General features: G+C 41.9%; 1 protein-coding gene across 1 annotated transcript; it reads right to left on the reverse strand.

Moving 5' to 3' along the window:
• Positions 1-532: 532 nt before the first annotated feature.
• Positions 533-4,228, reverse strand: LOC116062550. Its single transcript, XM_031317256.1, has 10 exons — positions 4,165-4,228; positions 3,766-3,902; positions 3,434-3,665; positions 3,235-3,310; positions 2,856-3,133; positions 2,677-2,751; positions 1,790-1,866; positions 1,616-1,687; positions 1,394-1,498; positions 533-648 (listed from the first exon to the last, which is right to left on the reverse strand). Exons 1-10 carry the CDS (start codon positions 4,207-4,209, stop codon positions 612-614), a joined length of 1,134 nt encoding a protein of 377 aa, XP_031173116.1. The 5' UTR covers positions 4,210-4,228; the 3' UTR covers positions 533-611.
• Between the last annotated feature and the right edge of the window lie 17,210 nt (positions 4,229-21,438).

The raw sequence follows: 21,438 nt of genomic DNA on the forward strand, positions 1-21,438 counted from the left end.
CCCCTATGTTAAATTCCCATAGAGGCAGGCAGACTTTTATTTTGAAAGGCCAGTTATTTCATGGATCCAGGATACTATGCATCCTGATAAAGTTCCCTTGGTCCCCACATCATCACATACCCTTCACCATACCCCACATCATCACATACCCTTCACCATACCCCCACATCATCACATACCCTTCACCATACCCCCACATCATCACATACCCTTCACCATACCTAGAGATTGGCATGGGGTACTTTCCATAAAATCATCTCTCAATGCAAATCACACCAGCTATTAGGCTAACTGACATAAAACCATGTTAATCTCTAGGTAATTTCTTCAGTGTTGTCCCATTAAAAGATATAATGAAATATTTACTAAAATGTGAGGGCTGTACTCACTTTTGTGAGATACTGTAAGTAGGACATATTACAAATAAACATATAACATTTATTCATGATTTGGGTGAGCTACCCTTTTAACTATAGTATGAAGGCCATTTATTCATGGTTTAAAATATAAAATAGTTCAATGGATTCAAATGTTTGTTTTTGTTTTACCTGTGAGAAATTCTTTTCGGAGCGCACCTGTGTCCACTCCTGCCTCCCCAAAGAATGTCACTTTCAGAGTAGCAGTGGGTGAATTTTTTTTTGACGTTGCTGTCGGTACACGATCCGTTCTGCCTGCACGATCTGTTCTGCACATGCGCAAGATAATACTGTTTTACCGAGGATACGACCTGCACGATCTGTTCCACTCTAGCCTATGGCTAGCCTCCACCGGGAAGCTAACGTTAGTTTAGCTAACAGCTAATTCGGCTAACCGCTAGCTGACAGCTAGATTCAGTCTAAAATAACGTTAACTCAAACGTAATGGGAAAAGCAGGCTACAGCTAAATTAAGACTTCACAGTAATAACAATAAAGACAAGTATTGAGTGATTATATTTTAAATGAGCACAAGTAAAGTAGAACTGACGTAACAGCTGTTATATATGTTAGGTGTTTGTTATATATGTCAACGTTTATTTTCAAGTTTTATTTTGAGGGTCTTTTAAAGTTATTACATGCTGTCTCAGCTAGCAGTTAGCCGAATTATCTGTTAGCCAAACTAACGTTAGCTTGCCTGTGGAGGCTAACGGCAGACCGCTACAATCAGCTAGCGGTTAGCTGAATGAGCCGTTAGCTAAACTAACGTTAGCTTGCCTGTGGAGGCTAATGGCAGACCGCTACAATCAGCTAGCAGTTAGCCGAATTAGCTGTTAGCTAAACTAACGTTAGCTTGGCTGTCGACCGGAAGCGTGGAACAGATCGTGCAGTGTCGTAAATCCTCGTACAACCGCGCATGCGCGAACATTTTGCGCATGTGCAGAACGGATCGTGCAGGCAGAACGGATCGTGTACCGACACTGCAGTAGGCCTCTCTCCAGAATGTTTGTTCTTGAGATTTGGATGTTGAACTGTTTCTCTACGTCAACTCTTCGACAAATGGCATCCAATACATCATCAACACTGCCAAACAAAACCCCTTATCAATAAATAACTACTAATGTCGAAAACAAAATCTCTGTAAAATTAAGATCCATGTTGGATAAAGATATTTATGTATTTAGACTACACAAAATGTACCTTTTGATGTGCTCCTCTCCATTGTCCTGGCTCACGGCATTTGTCTCAGCCATCGTAAGATTGTCCTTTCTTCTACAAAAGCACAAGTGAGACATATTGGTACTAATAGAAAAAATAAGTACTTCATGTTACATATACATTTAAAACTAACATAAATATCCACCATCAAATTACCTTTCTCCACACATGCTAGCATGGATCTCTACAAACTGTGGTGTGAAGTTCAAGAAACAGATAGGACATGGAACTTTCTGATGGAGACAGAACAGTTTGAATATTAGCAACAATTCAGTTCAGTTCAGTTCAATTTTATTTATATAGCACGTTTAAAAACAACCATAGTTGACCAAAGTGCTTAACAAAGTTCAAAATCAAAGAGATAATATACACAAACAATACACAGTATACAATACAAAATAACCAACAGCACAACAACAAGGTCAAGATATCAAAGCTCAACTTGATTTGAAAGCCAAAGCATAGTAATGGGTCTTAAGCAAGGACTTGAATGTTTCAATGGTCTGAGCTGTTCTTACATTAATAGGTAAACCATTCCAGAGGTTTGGAGCAGCCACTGCAAAGGCTCGGTCACCTTTGTTTTTTTAACCTGGATGTGGGCACATCGAGGAGCATCTGATTGGAAGACCTCAGTGCTCTGACAGGTGTGTGGACATGTAAAAGCTCTGATAAATAAGAAGGCGACAACCCATTTAAGATCTTGAAAACAATTAATACAATTTTAAATTTGATCCTGAAACAAACAGGAAGCCAGTGGAGCGTTGCCAAAACCGGTGTGATGTGGTCGCACTTTTTAGTCCCAGTTAAAAGTCGAGCTGCTGCGTTCTGGACTAACTGTAACCGACGAAGGGATGACTGATCCAATCCAACATACAAAGAGTTACAGTAATCTAAACAGGACGTAATAAATGCATGTATGACTCTTTCAAAGTCTTTGCGTAGCAGGTAAGGCTTAACCTTAGCCAATGGACAGTGAACAGTGTCATACAAAACAGTTTATGTAGCCATTTCACATTGCATTACAATTACATCAAACACTGTACCTCTCCAAAAGATGTCTCCGTGTCATGGACAGGGGGGGCTGTCTCTGAAACTATCTGGATGTCACTTTGACACGCCTAAGATATTACATATGACCCAAAAAATATTCAGTTATAACTCACTGAAAAACAATCAAAATTGTACACAAGGCAACATCACATTATTTCATAGCTACATTTACCTCAATATCCTCTCCTGCTGACTCAGACTCCATGCACTCCTGAACATAAAGGGCCAAAATGTGCAAAGGAAAAATCACTTTACATGTGTGGCATTGTGCTGTTGGCATACTTTGGAATTCAATGGCATCTGGAGGTAGTGGAGTTAGGTCAAACTCATGTTGCAATGGCACAATATACAGGGTGCTCTTTCCTGCCCCTGTAACACTGCGAAGTAGGGTTCCGGTGTATCCATCAGAGTCAGGAGGAATCATTACCAGTCTCCTTTTACCCTGACCACCTGTAAATGCAACATTGTTTGGATTATTTCAACTGAGTTTGTTTGGGCTAGTTATTTGAATGACAATGTATGACAATGGATATATTACTAGTTTTCTCCACCTGTAGCCTTGTAGAGTAGCCAACCTCCTGTCACTCCCTGCATCTTAGGGTACTCATTTTGAAGTAGTCTGAAGAACTAAGAGAACATAACTAAGTGATGTGTCGATGCTTGAAGAATAGCCTACCACTACAATAAAAGGGAATGTTTAAAATATAAGAATTTAGGTGCAAATTTTAAATAATAAATTGTCTGCAATACCTCCTCGTGACTCATATCCCTGGACATGGTGAGATGTCTTTTTCCAAGCCCTGCCTGGGCAAGCTCAGACTCTTCAGATGAGTTTGGAGTTGTCTCTGAATTCATGTTAAACAGGTACACATAAAAACTAAAAGGCTTCCACGGTTTTGTATATGGTGTGCTACAGGTCTTTGGACTCTGTATCTTTCGCTTTCCAAGGTAACTTTTTCTTGAGAAAAATCCAGGAAAAGATCTGCACGATTGAAAAATCCATTTAAAATAATGTTAATTCAAAATATTAACTAGATAAATTAGTTTAAAACGAACTTGAACAATACAATTAAAACTAAAACCTGGTCATCTCTTGTTCTACAGAAGAAGATTCCTGTTCCTGCTTTCTTCCTTGCTCTTGCTGTCCCTGGGAGACGTTCTGTGTGAGCACATTTATAAGGCTCTGTGCGGCTGCAGCCACTGTCGAGTTATGGTCATTCTGACAAACAGAGGTTAACAAAGACCACTACACGTTAAAGTTAAAAAACTTTAGCTGGACACTGAAATTAGCTAAAAACACTAGCTAGTGTGAAGCTAACGTTAGTTAATGCTAAGTTTAGTGTTAGCGATGCATCATTTCCAGCTTTGTCCAGTTGTCCACCTATTTTCCCTTTATGTGTTAATGACAAAAAAAATGCCACTGCGGGGATAATGTCCCAAAGTATGTATTCAAAAATGCTAATATCTTTCACATGTCTTACCTGTGTGCTGGCGCCAGCGGGTTGCCTTGGCGGAGCGGACGCCATGCTGACTGCCGAGTGAATACCGTGGCGCCACATTCAAATTCGTATGTGGAAGTAGGAGAAGTCAGTGTTCCTGCTGAACTGCACAATCTGGCACAGTTTATTGCTCTTATGGTGTAAATGGTACCACGTGTTGTCCAAAACAGTTTTTTAAATGGAACTTTATCACTGGCATCAGTTTGTTTAGCAAATATCAGATGTATATGGTGGATAGAAAGCATTCAGTCATAGTTCTCACAGTAACACCATTTCCTGAAGGCAACATGACTGAGGAGAGTCTTCTGCCTTCTTTGTTAAAGGCCATTCACATTGTACGCGCAAACGGCAGCGCTGCGCTATGAAACCCATTATTGTCAATGGCATGCGCGCAAAAGAACTGGTCTGAGCAAAGCGCAGCGCCAGCGGCATTTTGCGCTGGCCGCAAAAGTTCAACATGGTTCAACTTTGACCGCGGCATGCGCAAGAGCGGCGCGGTGCGCTGTGATGTGTCTGAATAAAAAGAAAAAAAGTAAACACCGAACACACGTGGATCCACAAACGGAACAAGGCTTTATTTTGTTTCAAAGACAGAAACATCGTCTCCACCAAATCACTACTGTGTATCCTACACAATGTCGCATGTAGCCTACTGCACGTCTGATGTAAACACCGGACGCAGACGTGACGTGCATTCAAATATTGGCGCATGTATGACGTAAATTTGCGCTGAGCCCGGCGGCGAGCACAATAAATATAGTTGGGAATAGGACAACCTAGCGGCGAGCGCAGCGCATGCCGCGTACAATGTGTAGCGGCCTTTAGGCTGTCACTCATAATTCCACGCCCCTCTGAGTTGAAGCCACGCCCCCTACGCACAATCGGGGCCAAAAATCTGAAACTGAAAAAAACTGACCTGGAAGTTAAAAACAGATCTGAAACTGAAAAAAAAAGATTTGAAGCCGTAAAAAAAAAAAAAAAAAGCTTTGAATCTGAAAACCTGAAATGTGGAACTGAAAACAAATATAAAAGTGAAAAATGAAAATTAATAATTTATTCAAAATAATTCCAGAATTTAATCAAAATTTTATTTAAACTGAAAGAAAAATTGGTACACTTATTTTTTGTTTGAATACATGGTTTTATTTTTCAAGTTTTGGACCAAAACTTAAATTTTCAATTTCAAGCTTTAGTTTTTCAACTACCGTATTTTCCGGACTATAAGTCGCTCCGGAGTATAAGTCGCATCAGTCAAAAAATGCGTCATGAAGAGGAAAAAAACATATATAAGTCGCACTGGACTATAAGTCGCATTTATTTAGAAATTGATTTCACAAAATCCAAGACCAAGAACAGGAAAGGCAAGTTATTCAACTACACAACAGCACACAGAACAAGGGGCTGAATACGGTAGGTGTCCGGTATGTTAACGTAACACATTAACAGTTATTCAACTATACAACAGAATACAGAACAACTACCAGGGCGTGGAGACGTAACTGCAGCGTTGACGAGCCTCTCCCAGCAGCACGCTGTTCAAGCACCCATCTGTGGACTCGTTCCTCCAGCTCTGGCCATCTTGCTTTCAGCCCGCGATTAGCCGATTAGCCGATTAGCTTTCTTTGTTTCCTTCATTGCAGTAAGAGTCACCTTTTCGCCAGTCCCACGCAAGTTTCTCTCTCACTCCAAACTTTCTTTGTGCTGCTCGATTACCGTTTTCGGCTGCGTATTTTACTACCTGCAGTTTGTAATCTGCAGAATAAGATTTTCTTTTCTTTCTCAGTTGTCTTTAGGAGCAGCATATAGTTGTCACAAGCCTAGAGCGCCTCTCGCGGCTGTAGATGGTAATGTTTTCAGCATGAAATAACATTTAAAAACATGTTAAATTATATATATTTTGATATATAAGTCGCACCTGACTATAAGTCGCAGGACCAGCCAAAGTATGAAAAAAAGTGCGACTTATAGTCCGGAAAATACGGTATATATATTTTTTTCAAATGAACAAAACATTTGGCCCTGATTTAGCTCCATAGATTTCCCCCCTAGAGCAGCAAAGACTCCGTTAAAATCCAGTAAAAAAGGTGTGTGCAACGCACACTTAATGCCAACGCCATGGGTGTGTTTGTGCTGCACGTGTAAAGATGTACACTGGACGTGTTGCTGCTTTGTGTTGTGTGTTTTTGCACATTTCATCTGTGTGTCTGTGTGTGTGTGTGTGTGTGTGTGTGTGTGTTGACACGTATCACACTGCTGCAGTCAGCAGCTGAGGTGGCAGCTTCCCTCCAGAGAGAGCAAGGCATTAACACTGCCAAGGTTTCTGGTTCAATTCCCAAAAGATGTCTTGAAAAATATCCACCCTTTGTCTTTTTAATATTCGACTATGTGCGGTACTCCGATGGAAGAGCTTATAAGTAAAAAACTGCAAGGCCAAAATGCATATTTCAGACTTTATTTGACACCTAAATTCTTCTAACCTGCTGCGTGAAATTAAAAATATGAATGTTGTTGTTAAGAATTGACCCTAAAGCAGTTACACAGAGACAGAAAAGGAGCTTTCTGCAGAGGTTGGTCTGGCTAGTCCACACAGCATTCCTGGATGGGAGAGAAACGTGCTTTGGTTTGTTGGCATTTCTTTAAACCAATCACAATCATCGTGGGCGGTGCTAAGCTCCGGACGGAGCCACGTCGCCTCTGCTAAATAGTCTCAGGAAGGAACTTGTTTTGGTGGAACATGTGTACGTTCAAAAGTAGTTTTAGTCGTGCAACAGAAAACTCAGATTGGACAGATAGTCTAGCTAGCTGTCTGGATTTACCCTGCAGAGATCTGAGGAGCAGTTAAAGGAACACGCCGACTTATTGGGACTTTGTCTGAGTCACCGTAACCCCCAGAGTTAGATAAGTCCATACATACCCTTCCAATAAGTGACAAAATAACGCCAACATGTTCCTATTTACATGTTGTGATTTGTAGAGTCACAGCGTGTACAAATAACAAGGTCACATGTCAGTCCTTCCAGAAAAATGCAGAGTTTTTTTGTGATTGTTTTGGGCTAAAATCCTTGATTATGCGTCACGTTTTCTTAAAAAATGTGATGGAATATGCGGGATATTTATGCAATTTTATACGATGAAATTGCGGGAACTTGCAAAAACTGTGGTTCCATCACGGCTTCATCGCGGGGTTTGCAGCTTTTCGATGATGTTCACGTTGCGTAATTACGTCACTTCATAACGTTCCCATGGCAACAGGAGAAACCGGCTGCTCTTGTGTGAAGTAAACGCAACATTTTTCAACTTTCTGCTAAGATATATGTGACTTTTTTGCAACGAAAATGCGGGGATTATGAAATCATGCAAGCCCTGCATATTACCCACACACAGACACACACACACACACACACACACACACACACACACACACACACACACACAGACACAGAGACACACACACACACACACACACACACACACACACACACACACACACACACACACACACACAGAGACACACACACACACACACACACACACACACAGAGACACACACACACACACACACACACACACACACACACACACACACACACACACACACACACACACATAACGTTCCCATGGCAACAGGGGAAACCGGCTGCTCTTGTGTGAAGTAAACGCAACATTTTTCAACTTTCTGCTAAGATATATGTGACTTTTTTGCAACGAAAATGTGGGGATTATGAAATCATGCAAGCCCCGCATATTTTGCGCGGAAATCGGCAATTTATGCGGCGAAAGCGCGGTGTATTTGAAAAACTGCGCCCCCCCCCCTGCATAAATATGCAGACTCTGGCTGATTATGCATTGAATTATGAGCTCACATAATCACGTTTTTCTGGAGGGACTGCATAGTCACAGCGTGAACAAATAACAAGGTCACATGACACACAGCCATCTTCTAACCGTATACATACTGGGAACTATATTCTCAGAAGGCGAAGCACTGCTACTTGGGCGGAGTGATTAGCGCGACACCTGAAAAGCCCCGTTGTTACTCTCTGCTCCTCACCACGGGGCTTCTCAGGTACTGCGAGTAAATCACTCCGCCCAAGTAGCAGAAGTAGCCGTGCTTCGCCTTGTGAGGAGTGTTCCTTTAACCATGGTCCTCAGAAATCCACCGGAGGTTAGAACGCCATCACAGAGACAGAGGAAGGAGACGCACATCCGGAGGAATTTCTGGACCAATCCCGGAAGTGAAACGTCGTGGATTTATAAGTTTATTATAATACCAATATCTTTAGTGTAGCTTTAAACCGGAGCATTTTAAAGTGCTCATATGATGCTCATTTTCAGGTTCATAATTGTATTTTGAGATTGTATAGAATAGATTTACATGGTTTAATTTTCTAAAAACACCATATTTTTGTTGTACTGCACATTGCTGCAGCTCCTCTTTTCACCCTGTGTTCAGGTCTCTGTTTTAGCTACAGAGTGAGACCTCTCACTGCTGGAACATCTTTGTTGGCAGTCGCACATGCTCAGGAGCTAGGTAAGATCACATGATCAGTAGCTAGGTAAGATCACATGCTCAGTAGCTAGGTAAGATCACATGCTCAGTAGCTAGGTAAGATCACATGATCAGTAGCTAGGTAAGACCACATGAGCTAGCTAGCTGTTTCTCCAACTTCAGTAGTACAAGGCAGGATTAGCCGGGAGACTTCTTCTAAACGAGGGCGCACTTCCAACTTTGTGGAATACCTGCAGAACAGGGACATGGAAGTAGTTCTATACAATTTATTTTGTAGATTAGGGTGAATGTGTGTGTGTTGTAGCAGTGTTTTGCCGTTGAGAATGAGCTAGCATGCTAACGGTTAGCCCCCTAGCCCCCTCGTCTCAGCTAGTGACGTAGAAAGCCGTGCAGATTTTGACCAGCTCACCCAGAGACTGAAGGCAGGACACATTCAGAAACCGTATCTCACTCTAAACAGCATGGATGGATTTTATCAAAGTTTGTATGTGTGTGGAAGCACCGTTTTCTTTTTGGTCTTCCCTCCTTTCTGTCTTCTCTCTTCTCCCATTTCATCTTTTCTCCCTCCTCTCTCACCATCCCTTCCTCTTTTTCTCTGATCAATTCCCACATTCGCTCCCCCAACATTTCACCTTTCTTTGTCTTTATCTGCCTCGTCCAACCCTCCCTTTATGCTGTCTCTTTTGTCCTTCCTCCTCCTCCTCCTCCTCCTCCTCCTCCTCCTCCTGTTGCCTCATCTTTCTCTTTTCTTTGCATCATCCATTCTCTCATTTCCTTGTCCGCCACATATTGAACTATCAATGGGACGTAACTCAGTGTGTTTTAACCCCAGCCCAGTCAGCTGTCCCTGCAGACAGCGCTGCGTGTTCATTAGTAAACACTCATTCATATGTTCATAAGAAGTTGAGATGACAAATCATAATTCCCTGCCTCCAAAAGATGCTAATGATGGCAAACAGACTCTGCTTGGCTGCAGATCTGCAACCGTTTGCCACCAACTCTCTCTCTGAAAGTGAGAAGTTGATTGGCTGTCAACAACTTTCCACATTTCTCTCCCTCTCCTTCTCTCTCTCCCTCTCTCTCTCTCTCTCTCTCTCTCCCTCTCTCTCTCTCTCCCTCCTTCTCCCTCTCTCCCTCTCTCTCCTTCTCTCTCTCTCCTTCTCCCCCCTCTCTCTGTCTCTCTCTCTCTCTCTGAAAGTGAGAAGTTGATTGGTTGTCAACAACTTTCCACATTTCTCTCTCTCTGTCTCTCTCTCTCTCTCTCTCTCTCTCCCTCCCTCGATCTCTCTCTCTCTCTCTCTCTCTCTCTCTCTCTCTCTTTTTAAACCATCCACACTGTTCTTCTGCAGCCTAATTAACACTAAATGTGCCACGGGGCAAAAAAGCAGAACGCATGGCAATATTTGATTACATGAACAATAAATTACCATCAACAACATGCGCATGAAACACATTGAAAAATACTGACATAGATAATTATGTACAGTCAAAACCACATCATTAGGGGGGCGGAGAGGGGGTGGCGGGGCGGAGAGGGGACAGGTAGCTGTAACGCTGCTGTTATCATAATCACCGTCAACGAGGAATAATATGCGCCGCTCTGTCAGGTCGTCAGCTGGTCAATTACACAAATATACACATTATTTTACACTTTATTACACTGTGTTAATCTGAACGTTCAGATATGGAAGCACAGAGTCGAGGGAATAAGATGAGATGTCCTTTCTCAATGCGTTGGCGTCTAAGTGGCTGATGTGATGTAATGTGTAATGTGATGTGATGTATGATGTATTGAGCGAGAACACTGTAACCGGCAGGCTGCAACGTAACTCTACAGGACAGATGTTCAGCATCAGTCAGGTCCACTATAATTTCTGTTTTTGCCGTTGACAGACTCAGATTATTATTCTACGGGTCCTATCTTGCACCCCGGCGCAGCGCAAAGCCCGACGCAAGTGTCTTTGCTAGTTTAAGATCGACCCAGTTGTCAGTTTCCCGTCCAGCGCCCACGTCATTTAAATATCAAATGCACCTGCACCCATCTGTAACCCATGGGCGTGCTGGTCTTACAGGGAGGTGTGTTCAGGTGCATTCTGGGTGTGCTGGTCTTACAGGGAGGTGTGTTCAGGTGCATTCTGGGAGTATTGCTATCTTGAGGCAGCGGGAAGTGATGGCACCATTGACCAACAAAAAACTGGTCTAAAGTCAATAACGCAGCATTTCATTGTTATTTTAACAGAGCATTAGTAAAATGCTCCTAGGCTCGTGCACAGCGCGCACACTATGCTTGTTACACACACAGGGATGCACAGCAGCACACACACATGCAGAAGATTACAAATAAAAATATTACGGTGCAAATCCTCCATCATAACAGCAATGCTCCAAGGTCCAAACGCGCCTGGCCTTTAAAGGGAATGGGAGATGATCTCTGATTGGTTGATTGCATGTTACACCCAAAACACACCTCTGATTAATGAAGACACTAAGTACAACCCTTTAGAACCATGCACCCGGCACACGGACACTTTTTTCCGCCGTCAAACTAGCAAAAGTGGATTTGGAGACGCCCTAAACACACCTACGCCAGGTGCTTCACGCCGTGCGCTGAGATAATTAAAATAGGGCCCTAAGTGTCTGACAACATTATGAAAGGATCCCTACAGAGATAGACCTTTTAATTAAAGAGTATCCTTTTTGTTTAACATGAAACAGCCCTGAAATCACCATCACCAAACTCCACCAGACTCCATGTAAATAATCAGGACTTTTAGCATGTATAGAGCCAGCATATTTCCACCAGACTCCATGTAAATAATCAGGACTTTTAGCGTGTATAGAGCCAGCATATTTCCACCAGACTCCATGTAAATAATCATTACTTTTAGCGTGTATAGAGCCAGCATATTTCCACCAGACTCCATGTAAATAATCAGGACTTTTAGCATGTATAGAGCCAGCATATTTCCACCAGACTCCATGTAAATAATCAGGACTTTTAGCGTGTATAGAGCCAGCATATTTCCACCAGACTCCATGTAAATAATCATTACTTTTAGCGTGTATAGAGCCAGCATATTTCCACCAGACTCCATGTAAATAATCAGGACTTTTAGCGTGTATAGAGCCAGCATATTTCCACATGTAAATGGGTGAATTAAGGGTTTATTTCAACCAAACCAGAGTGGTCATTGTTGGAACAGTGGAAAGATGAACCAAGACGGCTTTTGGTAGTTTTATTTAGTTTCTGTCCACTTTGAATGAAGTGTGTTTTATGATGATAAAAGTCCTGATTATTTACATGGAGTCTGGTGGAGAGTCTGGTGGTGACTTCAGGGCTGTTTCATGTTAAACTAGAAGGTCTATCTCTGGAGGGATCCTTTCCATTTTGCAGTCGATCCTTCGATTCAGCAGCATTTTTATCCTCTCTCCATTTTTGATTTGTTCGGTCTTCCTCCTCTTTCAACATGCTCTCTCCTCTTCCTCCTCTTTCAATATGCTCTCTCCTCCTCCTCTTCCTCCTCCTCCTCTTTCAACATGCTCTCTCCTCTTCCTCCTCTTTCAATATGCTCTCTCCTCCTCCTCTTCCTCCTCTTTCCACATGCTCTCTCCTCTTCCGACATGATAGCTCCTCTTCCTCCTCTTTCTACGTGCTCTCTCCTCCTCCTCCTCCTCCTCCTCCTTTTCCTCCTCTTTCAACATGCTCTCTCTCTCTCCTCCTCCTCTTTCAACATGCTCTCTCCTCCTCCTCTTCCTCCTCCTCCTCCTCTTTCAACATGCTCTCTCTCTTCCTCCTCTTTCAACATGCTCTCTCTCCTCCTCTTCCTCGTCCTCCTCCTCTTTCAACATGCTCTCTCCTCTTCCTCCTCCTCCTCTTTCAACATTCTCTCTCCTCTTCCTCCTCCTCCTCTTTCAATATGCTCTCTCCTCTTCCTCCTCCTCCTCTTTCAACATGCTCTTTCTCTCTCTCCTCCTCCTCTTCCTCCTCACCTCTTGTTCTATTTTTATCGCTCTTCCTCCACACTCTCACCCTTCGTCTCTCTCTCCAATGCTCCCTCTTTTCTTTTCGTTATCAACACGTTTTGTCTTGATTTCTTCACAAGCGTTTTCTTTTTAGTCTTCCCTCCTTTCTGTCTTCTCTCTTCTGCTTTATCCACTGGTGTATTCTATTGGCTATACTGCACTATATACATATATATATATATATACACACATATATATATACATATATATACATATATATATACACACACACACACATTTATATATATATATATATATATATATATATATATATATATATATATATATATATATATATATATATATATATATATGTACACACATATACACACACACATATATATATATATTCTGATACACTTTTATGCACCAATTTACAGTGGAAATACCTTTATTTAGCTGATGTGTGAAGTAGAAAAACACAGATGACAATTAAAAATCTATCTAAAGTATAATGTAAAGTATGTTGTTGTGGGTCATTGGGTATGTTTAAGCATCCTGGAGCTTTCTTAGTGGGTATACTGCGTATACTTTGCGTATCACGTATACTACACCACTGTATTTATATTCTCGTGTTTGATCTTTTCTCCCTTCTCTCTCACCATCCCTTCCTCTTTTTCTCTGATCAATTCCCACATTCGCTCCCCCAACATTTCACCTTTCTTTGTCTTTATCTGCCTCGTCCAACCCTCCCTTTCATGCCGTCACCTTTTTACTTCATCCATTCCTTCATTTCTTTGTCTCCTTTCTCTCCATCCTCTTTCCTCGCTGATTTACTTTTCTCCTTTACTTGTTTTTCTGTTTTTACTTCTCCAACGTTTGATCTTTTTCATCCTCTCTTGCTTGTCTCCATCTCTCTTTTTGTTTCCCTTTTCCTCTAGTGCACGTTCCTCCTCTTTCCATGTTCTTCATCCTCTGACTGTCATGGCGGCTCGTTCAGAATACGATCTCATATTGGACTAAAATAGTTCACCGAAACGTGTTTCTGAAAACATTTGAAGAGAGAAATAGGCCGTGCAGTTGCTGAATCTGTCTTCATTTCAGATTTCAGAAATCTTTCAGTTTGAAAGATTTTCGTCTACTTCTACTACATAGTCGCATCGCGTTCAACGGATTAATTTGCATAAAGATGGCCATCGGCCAGCTTCTTGACGCGCTGCATTTTAAAAGCCCGAACCCGTTTACAGCTCGACGTTATTATTTTCTTCTTATTTTATTTTTTATTATTTATTATATAGTATAAGTATGAGTATTATAAGTATATTATTGTGTGTGTGTGTGTGTGTGTGTGTGTGTGTGTCTGTGTGTGTGTGTGTGTGTGTCTGTGTGTGTGTGTGTGTGTGTGTGTCTGTCTGTCTGTCTGTCTGTCTGTGTGTGTGTGTGTGGGTCTGTCCGTCTGTGTGTATGTGTGTGTGTGTGTGTGTGTGTGTCTGTATGTGTGTGTGTGTGTGTGTGTGTGTGTGTGTGTGTCTGTGTGTATGTGTGTGTGTGTGTGTGTTGTGTGTGTGTGTGTGTGTGTGTGTGTGTGTGTGTGTGTATGTGTGTGTGTGTGTGTGTGTCTGTGTGTGTGTGTGTGTGTGTGTGTGTGTGTGTGTGTGTGTGTGTCTGTGTGTGTGTGTGTGTGTGTGTGTGTATGTCTGTGTGTATGTGTGTGTGTGTGTGTGTGTGTGTGTGTGTGTGTGTGTGTGTGTGTGTGTGTGTGTGTGTGTGTGTCTGTGTGTGTATGTGTGTGTGTCTGTGTGTGTGTGTGTGTGTGTGTGTGTGTGTGTGTGTGTGTGTGTGTGTGTGTGAGTGTATGTCTGTCTGTGTGTATGTGTGTGTGTGTGTGTGTGTGTGTGTCTGTGTGTATGTGTGAGTGTGTGTATGTGTGTGTGTATGTGTGTGTGTGTGTGTGTGTGTGTGTGTGTGTGTTTTGGCCTCGTTTGATTTTCTGATTTCATTCCCTCAGAAACATCTCCATCCTTTTCTATTTAGTCCTCCCTCTCTCTTCCTCTGACACATTTTTAATTCCTCTCTGTCTTTCTTTTCGCTCTCTTCTGACACATTTTGCCTTCTCCCTCTCTCTCTCTCTCCCTCTCTCTCCCTCTCTCTCCCTCTCTCTTCTGTCAGGACACACACACACACACGCAGCGGAGGTGAAGTGGAGAGGCTTGTCTTAGCGTGCCATCTGTCCCCGGCGCTGACGTTGGCTCTAATTACCGCGTCTCCCCTGGCTAATGCTGCCTCATTAGGCCGCCGGAGCATGTGCAGCCGACACAAGCGGCGGCGAGAATTTGCACCAAGAAACACGAGCTCGAGCCATTATGGGATCAGGAAATCTGTCTGGTGCGACAGGCAATTCACACCAGCGGCTAAACGCTCACTTTGCTTCCCTCTCTCTCTCTCTCTGTGTCTTCAGCGCTCGCTCTCTCGCTCCTCTCGTCTGGCTCTGGGAAGCGTTTCGGAGGCCGGAGGCTCGAGTCCAAGAACCAAAACAAAGGAGTCAGGAACTAGGAGTCCTGCTCCAGCAGAGAATTCACCAAACAGGCCGACACCAACATCACAATCTCTAAGTACGGAGCCTCAGATACGGAGGGGGACAGTAATAAATAGTATTTAATGGCCACAAATACATTTTAATATTTTCATGGCCACAACATAGTATTGTGTGGCCACAACATAGTATTTTGTGGCCACGACATACTATGTTGTGACCACAAAATACTATGCTGTAGCCATGAAATACTATGATGTGGCCACGAATACTATGTTATGGCCACGAAATACTATGTTGTGGACACAAAATACTATGTTGTGGCCACGAAATACCATGTTGTAGCCACGAAATACCATGTTGAGGCCACAATATACTATGTTGTGGCCACAAAATACTATGTTGTAGCCACGAAATACTATGTTGTGGACACAAAATACTATGTTGTGGCCCCGAAATATTATGATGTGGCCACGAAATATGTTGTGGCCACGAAATACTATGTTGTAGCCACGAAATACAACTTTGTGGCCACGAAATACTATGCTGTAGCCACGAAAATACTATGTTGTGGACACAAAATACTATGTTGTAGACACGAAATACTACTTTGTGGCCACGAAATACTATGTTGTAGCCACGAAATACTACTTTGTGGCCACGAAATACTATGATGTGGCCACGAAATACTATGTTGTGGCCACGAAATACTATCTTTTTTCGTGGCCACAAAGTAGTATTTAGTGGCCACAACATAGTATTTAGTGGCCACAACATAATAATTTGTGGCCACAACATAGTATTTAATGGCCACAACATAATAATTTGTGGCCACAACATAGTATTTCGTGGCTACAGCCTAGTATTCGTGGCCACAAAATACTATGTTGTAGCCACGAAATACTATGTTGTGGCCCCGAAATATTATGATGTGGCCACGAAATATGTTGTGGCCACGAAATACTATGCTGTAGCCACGAAATACAACTTTGTGGCCACGAAATACTATGCTGTAGCCACGAAAATACTATGTTGTGGACACAAAATACTATGTTGTGGCAATTTTGGAAGTTATTTCCAACGTTTTTGTTGCTTTTTTTGATACCTTTGACACTCTTTTCAACCTTTTTTGTAGCCTTTTCTACGTTTTGGTTGATTTTTTCAGCCTTTTTGAAACATTTTAAATCAAATTTGCCATTTCTTTCAACATTTTTTGTCTTTTCTTCAACCATTTTGTGGCTCTTTTTCAGTTTTTTCTCATTTTTTAAACGTTTTTGTAGCTTACGGTGTTGAAACCCCCGAGTCTGTGAGTCAGAGTGAGTTTCTCGTCAGTCCCTGCAGCTCTTTACCATGAATCATCTCTCACACATAAAGATCTTTATCTCTGTGTGTCTCTGTTGCGGTTTTCCTCGCTCTGACAGCAGTAAATCTGTGAGATAATTGCACGTTTACAAGCGACAGGCGTCTGGTGTCAGTTACTGTAAACCGTTCTGCTCACCGTCTGAAGTCTTTGTTTATCCGTGATGTTCACGTTGAGCGCTGTGGCGACCGGTTAACCAGAAACACGACAGAAGAGCCAAGAGGTTCGTGATCGGAGTGCAGATTAGAGCACTGGTTCTCAAACTTTTTTCAATAATGTACCTCTTTTGAATTATTTCTGTAAGCCAAGTACCCCCTGACCAGCGCTAATCATTTTCGGTAAGATAGTCTCTATAAAGAGGAACAATACAGCACAGTCAGCGATAGATTTACTAAACAACAGCCTTGGACCTGGAAAACATTTAAATGTTGATGAGAAAAGGAGACAAAAATTGTAAAAAAGACAAAAATATTGGAAAAAGATGGTAGAAAGGAAGACAAGAATAGGTCGAAAATAGTATCAAAAACTTCAAAAACAGTGACATAAGAAGAAAAAACCGAGAAACTAAAAAGTAGAAGAAAAGTAGAAGGAAGGAAGGATAGATTAGGTCCAAAGAAGACGACGCAAATGTCACTTTTTTGGTAGGAAAAAACAAGTCTACATAAAGAGGAACAATGTTCTGGACAACAGCCTTGTAACTATTAAAAATTTTGTTAAATATCACGTACCCCCTGCAGTCCTCCAGAGTACCCCTAGGGGGACACGTACCCCCTGCAGTCCTCCAGAGTACCCCTAGGGGGACACGTACCCCCTGCAGTCCTCCAGAGTACCCCTAGGGGGACATGTAACCCCTGCAGGGGCATATCATAGTGGGGGGTCAGGGTGTCCTCCATAGACTATATATAAACTGGACCAACAGCTCCCGTGTCTCTGGACGGAGACCAGTGAATGATATTAGGAGCTCTTTTCCGGTGATGGCTATGAGACAGTAAGTCCCGTGGTTATGACCCAATCGTTAGCCTATTTTTATAAAAACGTTTTGATGCTACCAAGCCATCACCTCCCGTTAGCATCCCATTGACTGCCATTCATTTTGACGTCACTTTGACAGAGAATAACTTTACATCTGAAGAGTTTAAAGACTCTATTTGTCCATTGTTTATTTCTAAAGAAACACGACAATGTATAAAAGGCTCCATTACCTTGTAGCTCACATTATGGCTCCGTAGCAGACGTTTTTATAAAAATAGGCTAACGATTGGGTCATAACCACGAGACTTACTGTCACATAGTAGAGGAATTACCGTATAGTACAGGAGAAGCTCGCAGGCAGTTTGGACTTCCATTAGCTGTTTAAGTTTAATTACTAATGTTAACTATCATTTTAGTGATCAATAATTAGCCTGTGTCTATGTTATCTCCTTACATATACCTACGCTCTCCGTCTCTGCTAGATTGGGAATGATTGAGATTTCTCTTGGCACAGCTACCAGAAGACTTCCAACTTTCAGACAGGTTGCTCACGTCACATCTACGTCTTCAAGCTCAGTTGGAGGCTGCTCAGTAACGCTCAGCCATCACCGGGAAAGATCTTCTAATATCCTTCACTGGTCTCCGTCCAGAGACACGGGACCTGGTGGTCCATTATATATATACAGTCTGGTCTATAACCACGACCTTCCACTTCCAGGATTGCTCCGGGGCCGCCGGAAATTCCGCCAGATGTCCTTTTTATGTTGCTTTTTTCAAAGTTTCTGTTGCGATTTTTAACGTTTTTGACGCTTTTTGTTACATTTTTACTGCTTTTTTCTACGTTTTTGCTGCCTCTTTTTTCAGCATGTTTCTCCCTTTATCAACGTTTTTGTCTCCAGCCCACAGTGCCCTCAACTCCTCCGTGATCTGTCCCCAAAACCTCCAGCCTCCGCGCTGCAACGGAAGCCCAAATCCAGACCGACACCCACGCGGAGATGTCAGGCAGAACCGGAGCCAAACTCCCACCGCCGGTGGCCACATCATCTGGGAGGAAGCTGGGCTCTTACCGCCGGCGTCTGTTTGGGTCAGGCCTCACACACCCACCACCAGAGGAGGGGGGTGGGGTGGGGGCACAAATTATCCCTCCAAAATGCTGCAGAACAATGGAAATGTGCCGATCCAAAAGAATTCAAATTGCTGGAAAAAGACAGAAAAGACACCTACACTGATGACTGATTAATGGCATGAAATTCTGACGGATAATTGTGCTTTTAAAAAGAAATTTGGAATAGAAAATAAAGAAGAAATTGGTGTATTGAACATGCAAAAATATATTAAAGTTTAGCCTCTTTCTGTTAAATTAAAACGACATCTAATCTACAGATTCAGTATTTCGGTCTACTTAAAATACCCTGACAAACTGCTCTGTGTTTTCCAGGCGTCTATTTTTAGGAGAGTGGCAGATGAATCTCCCTCGGCTCGTCTCAGACTTGTGCAGCAGGTGGAGGGTGAAGAGTCGACTCGAGGCCCGTTCTCTCCTCCTCAGATCGGTCTTTGTGTAGAAGACGACGCCGGAGAAGTGACTGGACGTTCGTCATTGTGTTTGCAGCCGGCCGTTGGCGAGCGGGAGCTGGTCCAGACATCTTGTGTGGAAAAGATTTCGGACTGGGCGCGAGGCGGCCATCTGCAGCTCCGGGCCTTCTGCAGCCAAACGCAGAAACACTTCAGCTACCGGAGGAAACCAACCTTCTGGGGATAGGAAACGAGGTTTGCTGAGTGATTACATTTACTGAAGTACTTCAGGTTCTGGTGGTGAGGCTTTACATTTCCTCTACTGTATTTTAAAAGGGCTTGACAAAAACAAGCTCACCCCCAAAGGTCCAGAAAGCACAAAATCTAGAAGTGAAATATAATAAATTACTTTGTTTTCAAGTCTGGAATTTAGGGCTGCAGCTAACGATTATTTACTGGATGAATGGATGAGCTGTTTGGTCAGAAAATGGTGATTTGTTGAAATATTACGACTTTTTTCTTGAAATATTAAAACTTTTTTGTTGAAATATTAAAACTTTTTTCTTGAAATATTACTCCTTTTTGTCTTGAAATATTATGACTTTTTTCTTGAAATATTAAAACCTTTTTGTTGAAATATTCCTATTTTTTTTCTGGAAATATTAAGACTTTTTTGTTGAAATATTACGCCTTTTTTGTTGAAATATTACGACTTTTTTGTTGAAATATTAGGCCTTTTTTTGTTGAAATATTACGACTTTTTTTCTGGAAATATTACGACTTTCTTTCTTGAAATATTATGACTTTCTTTCTTGAAATATTAGGACTTTCTTTCTTGAAATATTACGACTTTTTTTCTGGAAATATTACGACTTTTTTCTGGAAATATTACGACTTTCTTTCTTGAAAATAAGTTGTGATATTGATGAGTTGTTTGGTCTCTAAAATGTCAGAAAATGGTGAAAATTGTGGATCAGTGTTTCCCAAAAAGCCCGAGATGACGTCCAAATGTCTAGTTTTGTCCCCAACTCAAAGATCTTACGTGTCCTGTCCCAGAGGAGAGAAGAAACTAGAACAATATTCACATTTAACAAGCTGGAATCACACAAGTTCACCTGTTTTATCATCAAAAATGACTCAAATTGATTATTAAAATAGTTGGCTTACAAAGGAAGAGAAGAAGATTTAAAATCATCTTTTTACACACATCCCTTCATCATTCATCATTGGACGCTGTAAAGGAAGTGCTAAAGGGACTATTATTCTTGAAATATTCCGACTTTTTTTCTATAAATATTCCGACTTTTTTTCTATAAATATTACGACTTTTTTATTGAAATATTACGAATTTTTTTATTGAAATATTACGACTTTTTTATTGAAATATTACGACTTTTTTCTTGAAATATTACGACTTTCTTTCTTGAAATATTACGACTTTATTATTGAAATATTACGACTTTTTTTGTGGAAATATTACGACTTTTTTCTTGAAATATTACGACTTTTTTTCTTTAAATATTACGACTTTTTTCCAGAAGAAAACGTGCTCTGGATTATTGGCATTTCTTTAAACCAATCACAATCGTCGTGGGCGGGGCTAAGCTCCGGACGGAGCCACGGCGCCTCTGCTAAATAGTCTCAGGAAGGAACTTGTTTTGGTGGAACATGTGGACGTTCAAAAGTAGTTTTAGTCGTGCAACAGAAAACTCAGATAGGACAGATAGTCTAGCTAGCTGTCTGGATTTACCCTGCAGAGATCTGAGGAGCAGTTAACCATAGTCCTCACAAATCCACCAGAGGTCAGAACGCCAACACAGAGACAGAGGAAGGAGACGCACATCCGGCCGAAAATAATTAAATCTGGCCGATTTTCCGGTGGCAACAGAACAATCCTGGAAGTAAAAAGTCACGGATATAGATTAAAGTGCCCATATTATGAAAAAATCACTTTTTCTGGGATTTGGGGTGTTATGTTGTGTCTCTGGTGCTTCCACACACATACAAACTTTGAAAAAAATCCATCCATGGTGTTTAGAGTGAGATACGGTTTCTGAATGTGTCCTGCCTTCAGTCTCTGGGTGAGCTGGTCAAAGTCGGCACGGCTTGTGACGTCACAAGCCGAAACGAGCAGGCTAACCGCAACCATTAGCTCGTTAGCATGCTAATGCTAATGCTAACGCTAGCATGCTACCTCGTTCTCAATAGCAAAGCACTGCTACAACACACACAAATTCACCATAATCTACAAAAGAACTACTTACATGTGCGCCCTCATTTAGAAGTCTCCCAGCTAATCCTGCCTTGTAACTGACCCAAGTTGTAGAAACAGCCTTTCTTTTACTGTCTATGGAGCTAGCTAGCTGACATGATCTACATCTGAGCTACTGGGCATGTGCAGTGCAA

The sequence above is a fragment of the Sander lucioperca genome, chromosome 1 (assembly GCF_008315115.2).
Source record: "Sander lucioperca isolate FBNREF2018 chromosome 1, SLUC_FBN_1.2, whole genome shotgun sequence".
In the NCBI taxonomy this organism is placed as follows: Eukaryota; Metazoa; Chordata; class Actinopteri; order Perciformes; family Percidae; genus Sander; species Sander lucioperca.

Excerpts from the sequence above, each read along its gene's own strand:
- LOC116062550 (XM_031317256.1), bottom strand. The coding sequence starts at position 4,209 with ATGGCGTCCGCTCCGCCAAGGCAACCCGCTGGCGCCAGCACACAG. Across the intron at positions 3,666-3,765 it reads GTAGAACAAGAGATGACCAG|ATCTTTTCCTGGATTTTTCT; the intron begins GTTTTAGTTTTA and ends TCAATCGTGCAG. Across the intron at positions 1,688-1,789 it reads GCTAGCATGTGTGGAGAAAG|AAGAAAGGACAATCTTACGA; the intron begins GTAATTTGATGG and ends GTGCTTTTGTAG.